Source organism: Enhydra lutris, unplaced genomic scaffold, assembly GCF_002288905.1.
Source record: "Enhydra lutris kenyoni isolate GAN:26980312 unplaced genomic scaffold, ASM228890v2 scaffoldscaffold27, whole genome shotgun sequence".
In the NCBI taxonomy this organism is placed as follows: domain Eukaryota; kingdom Metazoa; phylum Chordata; class Mammalia; order Carnivora; family Mustelidae; genus Enhydra; species Enhydra lutris.
The window spans coordinates 17,843,681-17,863,744 of NW_019154111.1; the positions used below are offsets into that span (position 1 = coordinate 17,843,681).

Below are 20,064 nucleotides of genomic sequence, written 5' to 3' on the forward strand. Positions count from 1 at the left end.
AAACAGAGCTTAAGACACATACTAAGGGGTTGGCAGGAGAGAAGCACCACAGAAAGCAGCCAGAGAGAGGAGCGATCGGTTGGGGAGGTAGGTGAGAGGAGAGCCAAGAGAGCAAGGTGTCCTGAAAACAAAGGGAAAACCATTTCAAGCAAGGAGCAGACAGCAGTGCCAGATGCTGCAGGACTCAGATGAAAGGACTGAGAATGCTCATTGAAATTAGCAACAAGGCAGTTATTAAAGACCTTGAGAAAGGCAGCAGAGGGAGCACAAGCTAGAGGACAGTGTGTATCCGCAGGCAAGAAGGAGCTTGGTGTGGGTATAAAAGGAAGGAAAGAGCCAACAACTAGGGGTTTAAGACAGTGGTTCTTTGTTGTAGAAATGCAGGAGAGATGGACATTGTAGGAGACATCTGATGGGGAGAATTTGAAGACTTGCTGGAAGTGAAGATAATTAATAGAAATTCACATACAAAATACTGACTGGCTTTTTTAAAAATCACAATGTAAAGGTCTTTAAAGATGTACAATATGGTGTCCCCATAAGAACACACGATTGTTATAAAATTGTTAATGGATTTAAATACACTTAAGTATATAAAATGATTCCAAGAAATTCTGAATGAACTCCATTTAAAAATATTTTTTAAATCACATTTAAAATATTATCTTTTAAATCATGGCAATTTTAGCTCTTGTCCATAGAGATCGTACTCTTTAAATAATATATATCTTTGGATGGTTGGTGGTAGAGGGAGCTTCTGCACTGAGGCTGGCTGGCGGAGTCGCTGGAGTCCCATAAGCCTTCGAATTTTTAACCGACACAAATGCTTTAATGAGCAAGGATTCTCTAAAATGTTGGGAAAAAAATAATAAAGTAAAAACAATATTAGTGACTGAACTGCAAGATACAGACTGTTTTAGAATAACATTAATAAAGTCATTCTGAAAAACAGGTATGCACCCATTAGCAACTGGCGATTTTAGGAGAAATCCTAAGTGTAATTAAACATCCCAGACCTCTCCTCCTGAATGCAGTCTCCATGAAGACAAGCATTTAGCTGCTTTCCATGACAAGAGCCTGGCTCATAGTGGGCGTTCAGCCAAGATATGTTAAATGAATGAATGGAATTGACTTAAGAAAGCAAATGCTCACATCTCCTATTTATGTTTTAGAATTGAATATATAACGTGATAGAAATGATTCAATCTTAGGTTTGTTTCAGTGTTTGACACCTAGACGTTTTATATTTTCTTTCTTTCTTTTCCCTACTGTCTTTATTATTTTTTTAATTTAATTTTTTTGGGGTCCCTGCTGGGCTTTATATTAACATATACTGTATTATTTGTTTCGGGGGTACAGGTCTGTGAATCATCAGTCTTACACAATTCACAGTACTGACCATAACACATACCCTCTCCAAACATTTTATATTTTCGAAAAAAAATCTAATGTTACTTAAATATTTGATTTTAACTCTTCCTTTCTCTAAATTACAACACTGATATATTATTCCAGCAGTACGAGCTAATGAAAAGGCAGCAGAGCACAGGTCTTAGCTGTGGGCTTTGGACTGTTGGCATGGATTTAAATCCTGGCTCTGCCACTTAGTGTCTGTGTGACCATGAACTTAACCTCTGTGATCTCAGTATTCTCACCTGTGAAATGTGGCTAATGATGCGACCCATCTTGTAGGGTTGTTTGAAGATCAAATAAGTTAATTTATGTGAAGTATTAGAAAACTGGTTGGCACTTTGTAATCACTCAATAACGTGAGCTATCACTCAGTTCAGTAATAAAAGACATCACATTTCCACTGCCTTTGTGATTAGAAACAAATTATCTTCTTAAAAAAATTAAAACAATGTTTTTCAAAAACTACAGAGGCAGAATTATTCTTACTCAAATAGGCAAAATAAGCCCATCTTTTCTTTAAAAAAAAAATTGTATTTTATTTTCTTCTTTAACAAATGTATGGTTTTACATATGTCTGGAGGAATCCTGACATCCAGTGGTTAGCCACACTCAACAGCATTCAACTGACTTCCTCTCCAGTTGCATTAATGGGTGACTGAAACAATATAACACCTTCCTGGTATTCTTCTTCCTTAGATCGCCTTTCTACAGTCATCAGAATTGGTTATTCTTTTGTAATATAAACACATGGACAATTAATTACCAGTTAGAAGCAAACTCTCTTCTGCCTATGACAGGAAGCACAGTGCTGTTGGAGAGAGTGGTTTGAAGTAAGAAGAACACGGGTTCAAGTCTTTGCTTTGTTGTTTTCTAGGTCTGTAACTCTAGGTAATTCACGTATTTAAGACTTCCGGGTTTGTTTGTCTGTTTTCCCTCTTAAAATCTCCAAAATGTTTTAACCTTCTTATTGCAAAATAAAATATAAAGTGACTACACAGAGGTATAGCTTCATAAGTTACTATTAGTGATTATGAGATGAACATCTTTAATCACCTCCCACACCATGAATAGAAGAATTTCCTTAGTCGTCCCGGAAGTCCCTCCATAATCCATTGCAATCTTCCTTCATTCCTTCCCTGTAAGTTACCATGATTTGGACTATTATGGTCATCTCTTTATTTTTATTTATTTTTTTAAGATTTTGGTGTGTGTTTGTTTTTTAGTAATCTCTACACGCAACATGGAGCTCGAATTTTACAACCCCAGACTGAGTTGCCTGCTCCACCAACCGAGCCAGCCGGGCGCCCCAGGTAATCATTTCCTTTAGAGCTTCATCAGCTAAGTGTGCTATCCCTGTGCCACTGTATTGACTATATATATATATATATTTTTTTTTTTTTTAAATTTGTTAGGAACTTTAAGTCTCTTAATCCACAGGTTCTTTTCTCCACCTTCTTGTCTTTCTTTCGATTCATCTTTGAAGAACCAAAAAGCCCTGCAGTTTCCCACAGCCTAAACTTTTCGGATTGCCTTCTCATGGTGGAGCTCCATGTTTCACGGCTATTTCTATTTCTTGCAAGTTGACAGCTGGATCCAGAGACTTGAGCAGACTCAGGTTTGACCTCTTTGGCAAAATGATAGCTGGTGCTGTGTTCTTTCATCAAGAGCCACATGACAAGAAATTAGGAGGAGCTGATGCTTGGTGATTACGTCCATTAGCTGACTGGGGGCAGCAAAGTGGTGACATCTAATTGTATCATTTCTTTTTCATTTATTATTTGGAATATTTTTATAAAGAGATGCCTTGGCTCATCTACTCTTTGGTTACTAGTGGCACAAATCATATAGATAAGGCAGAATAAATGCTCAAATCTTTTATCAATTTTCAAGATAATGAATTGATTTTTCTTACTCTCTAGAGCTGACCGATTTTTAAAATATCATATTTAAACATATTCAGTTGGTTTTAATTCACTGAAATAATTACCCTTTGGAAGCCGAATTGTCCCATCTTTGGCCAGTAGGAGCCTCTTCAAGTTGGCTCCTAAATTCTTTTGGCGTGCCTGGTAGTCTTTGAGAGTTTCTTTGCAACATAGAATGACAGATATTCCATGTTCATCTTGCACATTCCTTCCTGAGACCTGAAATCATCCTTTCTTTTTTTCCCCCCTAGGAAATGGTCATTCAAGACCACAGTCTAGGGATGTTAATCACATCCCTAGTTTGCCATTATTTCTAAGTTTACCATTATTTCTAAGCCTTTACTGTAGACAGACAGACACACACACACACACACACACACACACACACACACACACACACAAACAAACACACTTTAGGTAAAATAGCTTGAGTTCATACTGATACTTCCAATTCAATTCAGTACTACTAGATTTTTCTTTAAACTTTTACATCTGTGTTTCCTTTCTTCCACACTGACAATCCTTTGTATTCTCAAGGATACAAAGAATAATAGAATTAGAATATCACACAATCACTCACTTAATGCATCTCTAATTCTCGGATAACAACATTAATATGATGCTACCACCACTAATTTGGTATCTTTAAAAAATGTTTTTATGTGTGTTCCCCCATTTTAAAATCGTCGTGTCATACCCACAGTATCTGAACATTCAACCCTACATATTAGATCTCCTCCCTTTTAGCTCACACTTGGTCTTAGTATTCTGTCTAGTGCTCAGTACTAGTCCTTATGTCGTTACTTCTCTGGTTATTTTGGTTTGTCTGAAGCTCATTTCCTACGGCATTCTTCAGAAGGTGAGCAGAGGAACAATATTGACTGGGAGAATCTGATTTTTTTTCCCTCAGAAGTCAGTTGTTCTTTTTGCCTACATGACCAAAGGAGATAGTAATTTGTAGTTTTGTCTTTTCTTTTTATTACAAATTTTTCTTGTAATACAGGTTTTTGTATTTATTCTGTTCCCTCAATTTTGTTTTCCTTTTTAAGGAAACCTATTGTTCATTTCTTCATTCTTTATCGCCTGTCTCCAATATCTGTCATTGACTTTCAACCCTTTGATCTATTACTTCATTTCTATTTTATTTAAATGTTTTTCTTCCACTTCAGCTGCTGTTTCTCTGAAGGTATTATCTATTGCATTATTAGTTCTTGCTTTCATTCTAGTTCAGTCTTTAACTTTGAAATTAATTTTTTCTTTTTATTTCTAATTCTTCCCTCAGTTCTGCTACCCGATTTCTGAATTTTGATATGAATTTGTCAATAAACACCTGAGAGAGAGCATATCAAAAAGGATAACTCTAGGAACCCCTGGGTGGCTCAGTTGGTTAAGCAGCTGCCTTTGGCTCAGGTCGTGATCCCAGTGTCCTGAGATCAAGTCCCACATTGGGCTCCCTGCTCAGCAGGGAGCCTGCTTCTCCCTCTGCCTTTGCCTGCCTCTCAGTCTGCCTGTGCTCACTCTCTCTGACAAATAAATAAATACAATCTTAAAAAAAAAAAAAAAAGGATAACTCTAATTCATTCCATTCACTCATTTACTCAGTATTTATTATTTACTACTCACTAAGTATCATGCAAAGCCCTCAGAATAAAAAAAAAAATAGATGCCTGTTCACATGGGGATTACAGTCTACATATCTCATGGTATTATAAGAGTTACCTCTTAAAAAATGAGTTCTAGCTGAAATGTTAATACAGTTATAGTAGTACTCATTACACAATTAAAGAATTGGAAAGTACCAAGAAAAGCAAAAAATTAGCATCTTATATCAGACGAAGTATTAAGGATGATTTAAAAACCCAGATAATTCTGAAAATGTAGCAGCACTATGATGACATTAAGAGACTTCACCTATATACATTCTTCAGGAAAAAAATTCATAGGCAAAACTTTTTCCTTTTTTTACCTAGTATTTGACGGATTTCTGGCCATTCTCTCTGTACTTCTAGTGCAGACTTCAGCTTAGCGCACAGAGGAATATAATCCATGTAATCGATTAACACACGAATAACGCTGCCTACCAAGTGTTTCATCCAAGGAACTGTAATAAACTCACAGAACTGAGAGAATTGATAAAATTTAATTTAGTAATACATTTAATAGACTAGGTACATAGCATTCAATTTTGTTACGAAAAATTGCTTTGTCTTTTTACAGAAAATAAAGTACCCTCCTTGTAACGAACAAAAAGTAAAAATAAACTGCTCGTATCTGTCAAACTCTGAGCCCTGAAGCCATATGCATGACTCTCCGGTGTTTGCAATCAACAGAACATGGAAGAATCATGTTTCTTCCCATGATTCTTCTTTCCATGTTTCCATCCCCAACATTCCACCAACTAGACATAAATGATGAATTGCATACATTTTCACAGGCTTCCACATTCAGTTTCCAATCCAAGAAAAAGAAAGAATCTCATTTGCCTAGTTTTATGCTGATATCCCCATATTATTGCCAACCCAAATTCAAGAATAAGAAAAATATAAGTGTTGATTTTTCTCTTCTGGGAACATCCCTAAATGAGCAAATGTTAGGATGTTGACCCAACAGGAAGAAGAAAAGGATGTAACTCACCGGGTTATCTTTTATTACACAAGATGTCCACCCGGGTAGTACCTCTTCTTCTATCTCTGACCACACAAATGAATTTCCAAAGATGTCCCCATGCATGCACTCAAAGCACATCTCCACTTGATAGCCATTATTCAGCAACAGGCGCAGCATCACCTCGTCATTGAGGGCATACTGAATGGCACTGGGGAAACGCGTGTCATTCACGTGCATAAAGTAACAATTGACGTTAGCTCCATGGGATAGAAGCAGCCGGACAATTTCATGGTTATTGGCCCTCACTGCCACAAGCAGACAGTTGAGGGGGTCTAGGTTTGGGTCTGCACCTGCAGCCAGCAGGACTTCGGTGCACTGGATGTCATTGTTAGAAACGGCAAAATATAGCGCCGTCTTCCGCTCGTCATCATAGCTTCCAGAAATGTGGTCCGCAAGTGGAGTATTGACATCAAAGCCATTTTCAATAAGCAGTTCGAGGCACTGCACATTTTGTCCATCTGCTGCTGAGTGAATTGGTGTTAGCCCACTTTTCCGAATTGCATTTTTGGATGTTACTGGGATAAGATACTTCAGTGCACTAAAGGAAAAAAAAGTCAAATATCCACATGGCATGAAAAAAAAATGAACAGCTTAAATAAACCAGCTTCCTCACTAGACAAGTGAATGCAGTTTATTTACTTTCTTTTATTTTCTCTAGATAACGCCATAGAAAAACATGTTACATTTAACCTTTGTCCATTGGCTGATAACTTAGTTTAGTATTTTAGTTTTGTTTTTAGTTTCCCATTCTTAATATTCCTGGGGAATATCCTATGCTTCCTGGGGATGTCCTATGTTTGGTCCTAGAATTGTGATTCCTCGGAAAACCTCCCCATCTTCCAATTCTTTCCAGAACAAGCATTCTTTTATAAACAACCAAAGCTACTTAATGGGAAAAATATAAAAGAAAGATAGGCGTATCTGATGCCATAGAAGAATGCTTCATAATCTTGACCATGAGAATCACGGAGTCACAGAAAGTGACCTTGGACATTGCTTAGTCCAAACCCTCATTTAACAGAAGGGCAACAGGAAGTCTACAGAGGTGAAATGACTTGTCCAAGGTCACACAGTTGGATGGGGAGCAAGGACGAGAGCTTAGGCTTTTGAATTCTCATTCCTTACTTCTCTTTCACTGCTTCCTGAGTAGTGTGTGCTTCAGCAGTGGCCATGCACATCTTGACAGCTTCCATATAACTTGCAATTGAATTATCAGCCACAAAAAAGAGTCTTCATTATTCTATCAATCTATATCAGTCCAATGGAGATAACTCACCAAGCCTCTGTTTCTAAGAACCTGTGATAAACAGTTGTGAATTTCACACTTGACAGAACAACTAGACATGCAGGAGAGCCATAGGCAAGGATAATTTGATCTCTTGTGCCTAATTCAGAGCTACCATGTGTGAATTTATGAACGCTGGGAGTAAATCCAGGTAAACTTTAACAACATGTTACTTAGCGTCAATTTGGTGACACTGGCCACTTAACTTGGCCAATGTGGCCACTGAAAGCAATAAAGCCTAATGATTTCAAAGTTTTTATGAACTTATAAAATATATTCAATTGCTTAAAAGCGTCCTCTTATGGTAGGTAGTTCAATATAGTGATTATAAACTTCTGTTGATGTGTTGATTATGGCACATGTTGTGATTTAAAAATCTATCCAGACTTTTTCTTTAAATAAAGAAATCTGAACTTATAATGAAACTTTTCTATTCAAGGATAAACTTGACATTGTATAGTAATATCTGTTGGTATTAGTAAAAATTGGAGTAATACTGGTAATATGTCACAAAATCCTTTGCCCAAGGCAGAAGTTTCAGAAACCCTGTAGCCTTTTGTTAAACACACTGGAAAAAGAACCAAAACGAAACAGAAAGGCATATTTGGGTGGCTTGTGCAGAGTGCTGAATTATAACTTACTTTCCTCCAGAAGAAACAGTTTTTATTACAAAAATAGTGTAAGTTCGGGGCACCTGGGTGGCTCAGTGGGTTAAAGCCTCTACCTTCGGCTCAGGTCATGATCCCGGGGTCCTGGATGGAGCCCCGCATCGGGCTCTCTGCTCAGCAGGGAGCCTGCTTCCACCTCTCTCTCTCTCTCTGCCTGCCTCTCTGTCTACTTGTGATCTCTGCCGGTCAAATAAATAAATAAAATCTTTAAAAAAAAAAAAAGTAGTATAAGTTCAATGTGGAAATTTCATGAAATACGGGAAAATAAAAAGCAAGGGAAAAGAATCAGACAGATATTTCCATGTGTCCCTTTTCTTTTCAGATTTTGGGAAGTATTATATAGATAGACTTGAGATTCGACTGTATATACAAGCTTGTATTTTTTCAACTGAAAATGATCATCTTATGATTTATTACTCACAGATAGTGTCCCTCGTAGGCAGCTCTGTGTATTGGAAGATGCCCTGCTCTGTTGGGTACATTTCCACTTCCTCCGTATTCCAGCAGGAGGGAAATGCAGTCGGGATTGCCCCCTCCTGCTGCCTCGAACAACACTGACGCGCCATCATCTGCCAGAGCAAAGACATCACCACCTGGCAACATAAACCACATGGCATGGTGAGAACTGGAGTTATCGTGAAATTGTCAAGACAGTGCCCTTAAAAATAAGGTGTTGTTTTCCTTTCTGGCTAGGGCTTAAAAGTATAGGATTAAGAACATCTGTGTTCTTCGTGTTTTCAATAAACAATTATGTGTGCATGTTTTGTTTCATTAGAGAATCTTTGCATCGCAACAATGTCCGGGAAATCAACAAGTCAGTTTACCTTGTAGACAAATGCTCCCAGGGAAAGGGGTAGTTAGCTTTTTAATTAAAAGACAATGTTAACACTCTGTTTCGTTTCAACAACGGTCCTCCTCTAGGTGCTGTGTGTGACCCAGTGGAAGGTCCTAAAATGAATAAATAAAGACTACCTGAAGCTGCTCGGGGGGGTGGGGGGACGGGACAAAATATCATCAAAGAACACAAGCTGCATGACATTCAAGTGACATCAGGACTAGGAGCCATGATGTAGAAGGAGGTCTGTGTTTGAATTCTGGCTCTACAGCTGACTGGGAGGGCCTGGGCTAGCTACTTCTATGAACACCCACCCCTCGTCTGTAAACTAGAGTGATGCTGTTTACTTTATAGGGCCCAGATGACAATTCAATGTGGTTGCAGGTGCGGGGCTGCAAAAATGTTAACCTTTTCTCCAGAGAGGAACCTTGAGGGAACATATGGCCCCAGCATTTATTTTCACTGGGGAAACTGAGGACCAGAAGTTTTACTAAGGCTAGGGTTGGACCGCAAGGAAGTGGTAGAAGCCAGTTTAAGAATTTGGTGTCTTGGGGCACCTGGGTGGCTCAGTGGGTTAAAGCCTCTGCCTTCGGCTCAGGTCATGATCCCAGGGTCCTGGGATCGAGCCCTGCATCGGGCTTTCTGCTCAGCAGGGAGCCTGCTTCCCCCTCTCTCTGCCTGCTTCTCTGCCTACTTGTGATCTCTGTCTGTCAAATAAATAAATGAATCTTTAAAAAATAAAATAAAATAAAATGTTGCCCTTAAAAAAAAAGAAAAGAATTTGGTGTCTTGGGGCGCCTGGGTGGCTCAGTGGGTTAAAGCCTCTGCCTTCAGCTCAGGTCATGATCCCAGGGTCCTGGGATCCAGCCCTGCATTGGGCTCTCTGCTCAGCAGGGAGCCTGCTTCCTCCTCTCTCTCTGCCTTCCTCTCTGCCCACTTGTGATCTCTGTCTGTCAAATAAATAAATTAAAAAAAAAAAATCTTTAAAAAAACACATAAGGTGGGAGCTTGGAGTGGATCCTGAACCAAAAAAAAAAAAAAAAAGAATTTGGTCTCTTAATTCTTGGTTCTGCCCTTGGAGGGCTCAAAGGAGGGCAATGTCACAACCTGTTGGGAGAATGAAGAAAGGCTTTAGGGAGGAGGCATCTCAAGAAAGTGAGTTATGTTGGAGAATATTCCAGATGAGGGGAAGGGCCTGGTGCAAGGCCAGACAGAGGGAATGTGGGTATATTCTGGAATCCTGCTGGTCTCGTGCAGCTGGGGTACAGGACACATGTTGAGCGTAGTGAGGGACAGACCCAGAAAAACAATTTGGGATGAAGCAGTGGGGCTCTGTGTGTGACTCCTGAGAATTTTCTGAGTGCACTGTTGTAGCTGTCTGTCCCAGGGGACAACCGAGTGGCAACACGTCCCGTGGATTCTCTGACGGGGAGTCCGGAAACGGGCAGCATGGTGAGGAAAGGGCTGCCCTGGTCCAGGGAAGATGCGGGGAGCCTGCCCAGTATGAAACCAACGGGGCTGTCATGGTACCAGCAGGAGAGACAGACACCGTGGGACTCGGCAATTGACTGAATTTGGAAAGGAAGGCGATGGAGGGCGTAGAACTAAATCTAGGCACTCAGTCTCGGTTGAGAGCGATTATTATGTCAAAAGCGTGAAAGAAGAGGAACTCTGCTTTGGAGAAGCTAAGTGTGGGGCGCTGGCGAGCTGTGTCTGTGAGGCTGGGCCATCTCTAGAGAGAGTAGCCAGGGTGACCACGCAGACTGGTAAGTCGGGATGTAGAGGGTGTAACTGAGTCGCGGAACATGGGGCTTTCATGGGGGCTCCGGGGGGGGGCTGGGTACCAAAGCCTACTGCCCAGTTACACCCAGGAGAGGAAGGGAAGCCGAGGAGGGATGGAGAAAAGGAAATCGAGAGACAGGAGAATCATCAAGAATGTGTGATTCCTTTTCCCGTACCTCTGTGGATGAGGTGTTCCAGCACATCGCAGTGACCATACTCGGCAGCAACACCCAGCGGCGTGACGCCAAATCCGTCTCTCAGGTGGACATTGCCTCCGTGGTTCAGCAGCAGAGCTATGATGTCTTTGCGGCCTTGTTTGGCCGCTTCGTGCATCGCTGACCATCGCTTGATGCAGGGCTGGTCAAGGCTGGTGTTGTGTTTCAGCAAAGTGAACACCATGTCGTAGGAGCCCTTTTTCACAGCTGGAAGATGATTTTAAAAAAGAATATTAACAGTAGGCATATGAATCTGGATCCTTCAGATGGTATGAAACTAACTACAAAATTTAGTATGAAAATAGATATTCACTATTCCCTTTTCTTCTACAGGAGGATACTGTAGTTTTCATTCCCTTCTATTTCTCATACCCAGAATGATGTTGCCTTCTCTTTAAGACCCTGGCCTGAGGGGCGCCTGGGTGGCTCAGTGGGTTAAGCCTCTGCCTTCGGCTTGGGTCATGATCTCAGGGTCCTGGGATCGAGTCCCGCATCGGGCTCTCTGCTCAGCGGAGAACCTGCTTCCTCCTCTATCTCTCTCTCTGCCTGCCTCTCTGCCTACTTGTGATCTCTCTCTGTGAAATAAATAAATGAAATCTTAAAAAAAAAAAAAAAAAAAAAAGACCCTGGCCTGAGGTGGGGTAAGAGTTTCGTGGAATATAGGGCACTTCCCTAAAATAGGATGTTGTGTATACTCTTTCTAAAATTTAGAGAATGAAAATAAATGAAATAAAAATAGCCTCCACTATTGGGTTGAATAAATTAAATAATGTATGGAAATGCTTAGTGTGTACTAGGAGCTCAATAAATTACAACTGTTATTATTAATCTAATTTCATCACTTCTAGAATCCTGGTGCCACACGTGTAAATGTTTATTAAGTCCCCTCCCAACCCCCGAGAACGATTTTTTGTTTTGTTTTGTTTTCCTCCACCAAACAAAGCATCGAGTATTAAATGAACTTCCCTTTCCCGTGATTTTAATGGGGGGTTAGCAATGAGAATGCTCTTGGGTTTTTTGGAGGGTAAGAGAGAGCAAGAGAGAGCAGGGGGAGACTCCTAAGCAGGTCCCGTGCCCAGAGCAAGCCCCCACCCCGGGGCTCAATCTCACGACCTTAGATCACAACCTGAGTCGAAATCAAGAATCGGTGGCTTAACCCCCAGAGCTCCCTAGGCACCCCAGCAATGAGAATGTTAAGAATCTAGATACATCTGTTGTAAACAGGTGAAGTAGAGGACAACGAATGTACTGCAGTGTAAGAGATCCACTAGATCAGATGTGTCTCTGCCGTTTCCGAGAAACTTACAGTTAAAAGCTCGCCCCTCCCCCCACTTCGAGTTATTAAGAGACTGTCCCACTTTAGATATAAATAATTCTGGAAGATGTAATATCTTTTTCTCTTATCATTAGGTAAAATCTTTTTTAAAAGATGTATTTATGAGAGTGCGCGCTTTCGCACGCATGCTCTCACGCAGACGCACGCAGACACACGCACGCACGCACGCACGCACGTGCACGAGGGAAGGGTAGGGGAGGGTCAGAGGGACAGACTTCATGCAGGCACCGCGCTGATTTAGGGCTGGTTCAGGGCTCCCGCGCCGGAACGTGAGATAAGCAATGACCTGAGCTGAATCCAAGGGTCAGGCGCTCCACCCACTGAGGCACCCAAGCGTCCCAGTAAGTAAAATGTTAGTAAGAAACAGAGAAGGACGAGGGCTACTCCCTGCTAATGGAGGTAAATACAGTTTCATTCGTTCATTCATTCATTCACTCGTTCAGCTCCTGCGCTCTGGCTGTATGAAAGGTGCACTGTTGCCTTACACTGTGGAGGGCAGGACAAAGACAGACTTGGTTCTCACTCATGGAATTTATAGTCTAGGGAGGAAGCCTATAATGTCTTCTATTTGAAGAGAGACTCAGAGTCCAGGTCTTTGCCGGGAAAGGCAGGAGGAGATGGGGGGCCACTTAGAACATCCTGGGGAGCAAGCGGGCAGAATCCAGAAAGCATCAAAGGCCAAGGCGAGGGAAAGAGCTCCCACAGGAGGATGAAGACTAGCTCTGCCTACTTCATTCGGAGGCAGGCAAGCCATCACTGTGGTGAGATTTCACGTTTTCTCCCGCTCACTAAGTAGAGTCTGTTGACAAATGCCTTCCTCTGAATTGCCCACCTGCCACTGGCAGCTCTAATTAGAGTGAATGACCTCATCCTAGCTGGTGTCATTGCAGAGAAAAACATCAATAAGTGAAATGAACTAAGACATGTGTGTCTTCATTTATCTTCTTGCTCCTATTGCATTTTTTTTGAAAAAAAAAAAAAAGTCATTAGAATAATGAATCTCTTCCATCATAATCTATTTTCCTTTTGTTTGACTCAGAAAACATGTTGATTAGAGATATTAGTCTTTCATCATGAAAATAATATCACATATAGGCCACAACTTAAAATAATGTTAAAAATAAAAACTTACATGCCATTTTACCTGTTTTGGAACTACGAATATATTTACTTCCTGTAGAAATAATAATGCAAACCACAGGGAATCCCTCCCAACCTAACCCGTGAAGACATTCTTAATCAATAAATGGCTGAAATAATGAAAACTAATAAGGCACACAGTATTTGTGTAACATAACTAAGTAAAATAAAACTTGAATAATTTACACAGTAAAAGTAAATATATATCTACATATCTTCAAAAATAATGCTTAAGAACACCAAACTTCAGTGGAAGAGTTAGGGAATTAGAGACTTTTGTTTACATTATAGGCACTTTTGAACACTTTATAGTTTGCTGGCACTTTTCCTTTTTATTCTAAATTTCTGTCATTTTCTTTCTTTCTCTGGTATATGTGTTTTGCTCATGTAATTGTCTTATTATCCACACTGATTTATCTTGTGACTCATAAGACATACAAGTAGAGAAGAGACATTTTTCTGAGGTTTCTTGGTAAGGATTGCAGATCAGAGGAGATAGAGGGAAGAGAATGTATATTGATTTGTGAGAAACAAAATGTCTGAAGAATATTACCTGCGCTGTAAATGGCGTAAGGTTGTAGGACAGTTGAGGGCAGTGGAACTGAGATGTGCTGAGATGTGCTCCCTGGGCTTCCTCTTTTCCCCCGGGCCCCCAGTGGCCAGGACAATCCTGAACTGGAGAAAGGTGACACCAACTTTGGAGGGTGGGCAGAGAGGGAATCTGAGTGCAAAATACCCTTAATAAGCATCAGATCACAAATTAGATGGTTAGCACTCAGCAAGTAACTGTGTGATAACTCTAATACATCAAAGTACTACAAGGAAGGGCCAGATGGCTGATGGGGGAAGAAGAGTCCTGGTGGGACCTAAAGTGATACTTGTTTGGCCATCTAAGGATATTCTATAATAAAGACAAAGAGGATGGCATAGGGCTAAGAAAAATAAAAATGACATTACACAGAAAAATCCAAAATGGCATATTTTTCTCTTACCTCTCCTTTTATAAGTTAATGGACTGTAAATAGCAAATTTCAAAGTAGCCTATAGAGTCAAGAAGAAAACTGGGAAGGTGTCATGGATAATCCGTTTACCTATAGAATCTAAAAATACTTGACACGGGCTCCACAAAGAAGGTCCTGGAGAAGGTAACCCAAGAAAATATGTGGAGACATAAGTAAACACCTTCAGAAAATTTCCTTCATGAGATTTTTGTCTTCTCCTGATATTACCATTTAGCTTTAAAAAAAAAAATACGATTTCCAGATGTTCTAATTCTATTTTGGCTCTGATAACTCAATGACCAACTTCCTTTCCCACACTTCAGATATTGCTAGAGTAGAGGAAACACATATACCACTTTGAAATGCATGTAAATGCTTAATGCTCTGTTAAAAGCATTAAAGAAAAACAGAAGCAAATAAAGCAAAAAGAAATCAAGTCAGTGATAATCATGACTTAGTTGTTCCTTAAACACGTGAATTGAGAATAGCAAGTAGAAAATAATTCTACATTTGCAATGTGATGTAGTATATAAACTCTGGAAGTGTGTGTGTGTGTGTGTGTGTGTGTGTTTTGCAGAAATCAAATATCTATAGATATCTATAGAACTATCTAGAGAAACAATAGCACATATGTGGATGTCATTGCAAATACCCCCTGTTACATGCCTTTAAACATTATACAGATCACATTAATAGTGGTGATACAACCATAGAAACTGCTCAGGATAAGAGTTCTGGTTTACTTCTAAGAAGCACAACGTTATTGTGACAAATTCCAAAGTGACAGGAAATGTTGTCTCTGGTCATTTGTAATTAATCTCATCTCACTTTTGCAAGCAGACTTGCCAATTTTTATTGGTCAACAAAAATAGCAGGAAACACCGACTTTGAGGAAACTGATAAATGTTACCTTGAGGTTTACCATCATTCCTTGTGTCAGAGGTGGGAACCCCACTGTAGGTGGCCAGTGTTGCATGTATGTGATTAGAATCTGCTGGTGCCTCACTGTTCTGATGTGAACCTGGTGTCTCTCTTTCAAACCCCTTTCTCCCTCTTTCTTCTGGCTACTTACTATACATGCAACCCTACCTACAAGTGGACCCTTCCTAGAGAATATTCTGCTAATACTGGCACTTCTGGCCTCACAAAGCTCCAAGGTTGGATCCCTCCTTGTTAGTTGGTGCTGAAGGATCTTTCACATTTGACCTCTTTGTAGGATTAAAAAACCAAAATCATAGGGGAGATGAGATGAGTGTTAGGGGAGGAGCTCAGGGAATAGAAGGAGATGAGGTCACATAACTTCAATACATAGTGGTTTCCAATATATACTTATTAAATACTTCTTTGTCTCAAACTACAAAAGTTCTAGGAAAAAAAGGTCATTTACCAATCAGAAGGGGTGTCTCTCCTTTGTCATTTTTGGTGTTTGGCCACACTCCCTTCTCTAGTAAAGTTCTTACATTTTCTACCAGACCAGCTTTGACTGCCAGTGTCAAGGGTGTTTCTCCATCCGAGGTCTTAAACTCCCAGAGCGTCTGGTAGGATGCTGAGATGTGAAAATATTGCATTGAGTTAAAAATCTTTGCTTAAAGGATATCACAGAGATCAGAATAATCCAGCATTACTTTGCATTGCACGAAGTCAAACAATGAAAAAGAAAGACTAAAAGACATGATTTAAACTTTATCAAATGACAGTGCGTATAAATAGATGAGCATGGACTTGACAGCTAGAAAACCAAAATCTGTGTTTCAGGGGATTGGTTTTCTTTTTAATGGATTGCAAGTTCTTATTTTTTGATAAATTGTAACATAACTCCTCAATCCTTTGTATTGTTATTGAAATTGCACCTGAAATTGGTTTTTCTCGAATGAAATCTGTGAATGGGGGAGTGAAAATGTATTTGAATACTGTCAGAATATGTTACAAAATATCATGCTTAGGGCATCTAGGTGGCTCAGTGAGTTAAGCCTCCGCCTTTGCCTTAGGTCATGATCTCAGGGTCCTGGGATCAAGCCCTGCATCAGGCTCTCTGCTCAGCACAGAGCCTGCTTCCCCCCTCCCCACCCCCGCCTGCCTCTCTGCCTACTTGTGACCTCTCTCCCTCTGTCAAATAAATAAATAAAATCTTTAAAAAAAAAGAAAGAAAATACCATGCTTAACATTAATACCATGTTAACATGCTTAACATTACCTTCTGTATCTATTTGTCTATCTGCTGAGCTATTTTTTTCTGGCTGGCTGGCTAGACAGTTAATTATCAAGTAGCTATGACTGTCTCTATCCTAGAGCATAGAATGAGGGAGCAACATTGAAGGTTATTGGAAGATAGGGCACTCACAAGACATTTTAAAAGTTGTCAAGATGTGACAAATACTGTGCTAGAACATCAGAATTATCAAAATTATTATTAATATTAACTCTGGCTCCATTTAACATGATATTTACTAATGTTTACATTAGGAAAAAAATGTAATATAAGCACAAAATATTGTAAATATACTTGTTGTATGATAATGATTTTTTGGAAATTGTTAACTCAAGAGATACTTCCAGATGAAAAATTAAAAACTAACTCCCAAAAGCAAAAACTTTATATTCAAATCAATTAATTCATGATATATATAAACTTTAATTACTTTTAGGTTATAACCACATCTTTGAGCCAACTTCTGTCACTTTCTTAGAAGGATGCAAAGGGTGAACCCTGAACCTCACAAAATGTGCTAATTCCTTTTTTTTTTTTTTTTAGAGAGGGAGTGGATGCAGGAGTTAGGGGGACAGGGGGAGAGGGAGAGAGGAATCTTAAGCAGGCTCCATGCCCAGTGCAGAGCCCGACATGGGGCTCAATCGCACAACCTTGAGATCTTGACTTGAGCCAAAATCAAGAGTCCGAGGCTTAACTGACCTAGCTACCCAGGCGTCCCATAAAATGTACTAATTTTTATACTCTGAGTATAAAACATGGATATTCTCTTTTTCATATTCCAAATAATCTTTTATTCTACTTTTTCTTTTTGCTTGTTATGTTTGTTGGGAACACTCAAAACTTCTACATTTTTGCTTCGGTTTGGTCAAAGGGATTTTATGTTCTCTTACCATCCAGAACAACTTCAAGTATTTGTTGAATGGGTTGAACAACAGCCTCGTGCAATGGAAACCAACCTTTTTCGTCAGCTTCATCCAATGCATATTTATATTTCACATATTCCTGGAGTTCAAGAATGTGACCTAGATTAAACACATGGGCTCGTAACACATCTCTGTCTCAGCAAAGCGAAAGCTCCAACCTGTCCCATCGTAGACACTATACCCATTTACCTTGTTTTATGGCTTCCACAAGTTTTCTGTTTTGATCACTCACTGGTACAAATCTACTGGAGAAAGAAAAATAAGCCATATTTATCCAAGAGGTGTTGTTAAAAAACCCAAACACTTAACTTATATTGAGTTTCTGTACATAATTTTAATAATCGAGATCTATAGGAAATGCACACAACTAGTTTTATCTATTTAAAAAATGTAAGTGTCTAAGAATCACAGTATATTTATGACACACTAGACATCGGCACATTAGTACAGATGACAGAATTCAAGAGTGTAACATTATCTCTGAAATTAGTTCTAAGCAATGAAAATGGAGTCAAGAATTGTAGTCTGAATCAGAAGAGTTGGGTTCAGGCTTCATGATTTTGTGATCCTGGGGAAGCCAGCTGGCCTCTCTGGGTGGTGATTTCTTCATCTCTAAAATGATGGGACTAAATAGAAAAGTCTCTAAATAGAAAGTTCTTACAATTTTAAAAACTCTATGCTCAATAAAGCTTATTGATTTGAACTTAATATGCTTAGTTGATCCACACTGATGTTAGAGTCTTTAATCAACTGATCTACGAGTGAAAACGGGCTGAGCATTTACTGAACAAACTCCTAGTCGTTGGCCTAATAGGTTGTGGTTTCAACCCTCATGGCAAATCTCTGGTGTGTGTGTTTATTCAAAGGAAACAAGGTATTTCATAACAAATTGATTCAACTCTATTAAGCAGAAACATCTGCTGGCATTCTAGGGTTGTGAAAGCCTTCGTCGGAACTCTGTTGGAGATGAGCAAAAAATTAGAGACCCGATTTAAAGGTACTACATCCATTTTTAAGAATCTCAAAAGCAATAGTTTTATAGCACAGAATCTAATCAAAAGCACTACTAAATTTCAGAATATAGGATTCTAAATACTACAATAGAATGCAAACTAACATTTGTTTTTGTTAGAAGTATAACGTATGTTGTTCAAGATAGAAATCTACTTTTTCCGTTTCAGACTCTGTAACTCCTGCTCGGCGGGGAGCCTGCTTCCCCCTCTCTGTCTATGCCTGTCTTTCTGCCTACTTGTGATCTCTCTCTCTCTGTGTCAAGTAAATAAATAAAATCTTAAAAAAAAAATATTCAGAGCAGACCTCTGTATACTTATCTATATTTTAGTTGTATAAGCCATACTTGCAGATTTGTTCAAATTACTTATTGTCCTTTTAGATTCTATATTAATTTAAAAAATAGGCAGTCTTATACAAACAAAGTCAACTAAGAATTTCCCATTTAGGTTATTTCCATCTTCCACAGAAGGTGGGGGTTTGTGGAAGATCCTATTATTGAAACCTATGCGTAGTGGCCCTTGCAAAGCCATTGAATTCCCTGCCAGGAAAGAAGAGTAAGCATTTTCCTCAAGAAAGACCCAGGAAGTGTCTTTCCTTTTATCTGACAACAAAATGAATGTCAAAAAGAAATTTTATTGAGAAGAGTCAACTTGAATGTTACCTTTCAGAATAAAATACAGACTTGCTGGCTTCAATGGCTTCTTGAATACTGAGCTGAATATCATAACTTGTAAGATGGTCTTCATCAGGGTCATCATTAGTATCCATGACTGTATAGAATTTTTGAAAGAAGCAGTTTCTTATTATCAGCAAATGACACAGAACAGTACATACAGTTAATGTGAACAATGCAAAATGAAAAACTAAAATGCATTAATCTTTCCCCATTGAGCAAACATCAAAGCAGTGAACTTTTTAATCCATATTATATATGAAGCCCATCCTAACTTTTGAAAGCTTTGATTACCTGCCCTTTAAGTGTCTGCTTTTTCTAATTTGGGGCTTTTTTTTTCCATTAATGACTGTAGTTAGGCTTATAAGAACTCATTTTCCCATGCTTCTGACTTACACTAATTTCAGCCCACCAGTTTTGTGAATCACTGCTCTACAGAGCCCATTAGAAGTTTAAAACTCAAACCAGGAAGAAATAAGATGGAGACAGGAATAGAGAGCAGTAAGCCTTTTCACATTCCTAACTTTTAATTCTGCATCTGCTGTGTTTGCTTATTTGCTGATTCCTTTCCTCATGTCAGTAATGGTTTGCGTGGGCTGCCTTGACATGCAGTTACTCTGTTTGTGTTCAACATCTTCTAAGACTCTGCGCTCTTTGAGGGAAGGGCTCTACCTCACTCATCTTTGCACCCCTTACGACTCTAGAAGCTGTGTGGCCCAGAGAACTTCACAATGAACATTTGTTGAATTAAAATAGAATAGAAAGTCACAAATGCAGTGGCCTAGCCTTGCGCTCAAGAAATTTAACAGAACAAATAGAGAAGACATGAATGAAACTTTAAACAGAAGGAATTGAGAACTGGGGTACATGGGTGGCTCAGTCAGTTAAGTGTCCAACTCTTGATCTCAGCTCAGGTTTCAATTTGGGGGTCATGAGTTCTTAGGGTCATGAGTTCAAGCCCCATGTTGAGCTCTATGCCTA

General features: G+C 39.5%; 1 protein-coding gene across 1 annotated transcript; it reads right to left on the reverse strand.

Annotated features, from left to right (window-relative positions):
* Positions 1-673: 673 nt before the first annotated feature.
* Positions 674-19,178, reverse strand: LOC111152098 (ankyrin repeat and SOCS box containing 15). The gene is made up of 9 exons (XM_022510403.1): positions 19,072-19,178; positions 17,586-17,638; positions 17,364-17,495; positions 15,652-15,810; positions 10,749-10,994; positions 8,377-8,548; positions 5,970-6,540; positions 5,302-5,455; positions 674-846 (listed from the first exon to the last, which is right to left on the reverse strand). The coding sequence occupies exons 1-9, from the start codon at positions 19,176-19,178 to the stop codon at positions 674-676; spliced, it is 1,767 nt and encodes a 588-aa protein (XP_022366111.1).
* Positions 19,179-20,064: the final 886 nt, after the last annotated feature.

Coding starts and splice junctions, on each gene's coding strand:
- LOC111152098 (XM_022510403.1), bottom strand. CDS start 19,178: ATGGATACTAATGATGACCCTGATGAAGACCATCTTACAAGTTATGAT. Junction 15,811..17,363: donor ACTTGAAGTTGTTCTGGATG/GTAAGAGAACAT, acceptor TTCACATCTCAG/CATCCTACCAGACGCTCTGG. Junction 10,995..15,651: donor AGAGACACCCCTTCTGATTG/GTAAATGACCTT, acceptor ATCATCTTCCAG/CTGTGAAAAAGGGCTCCTAC.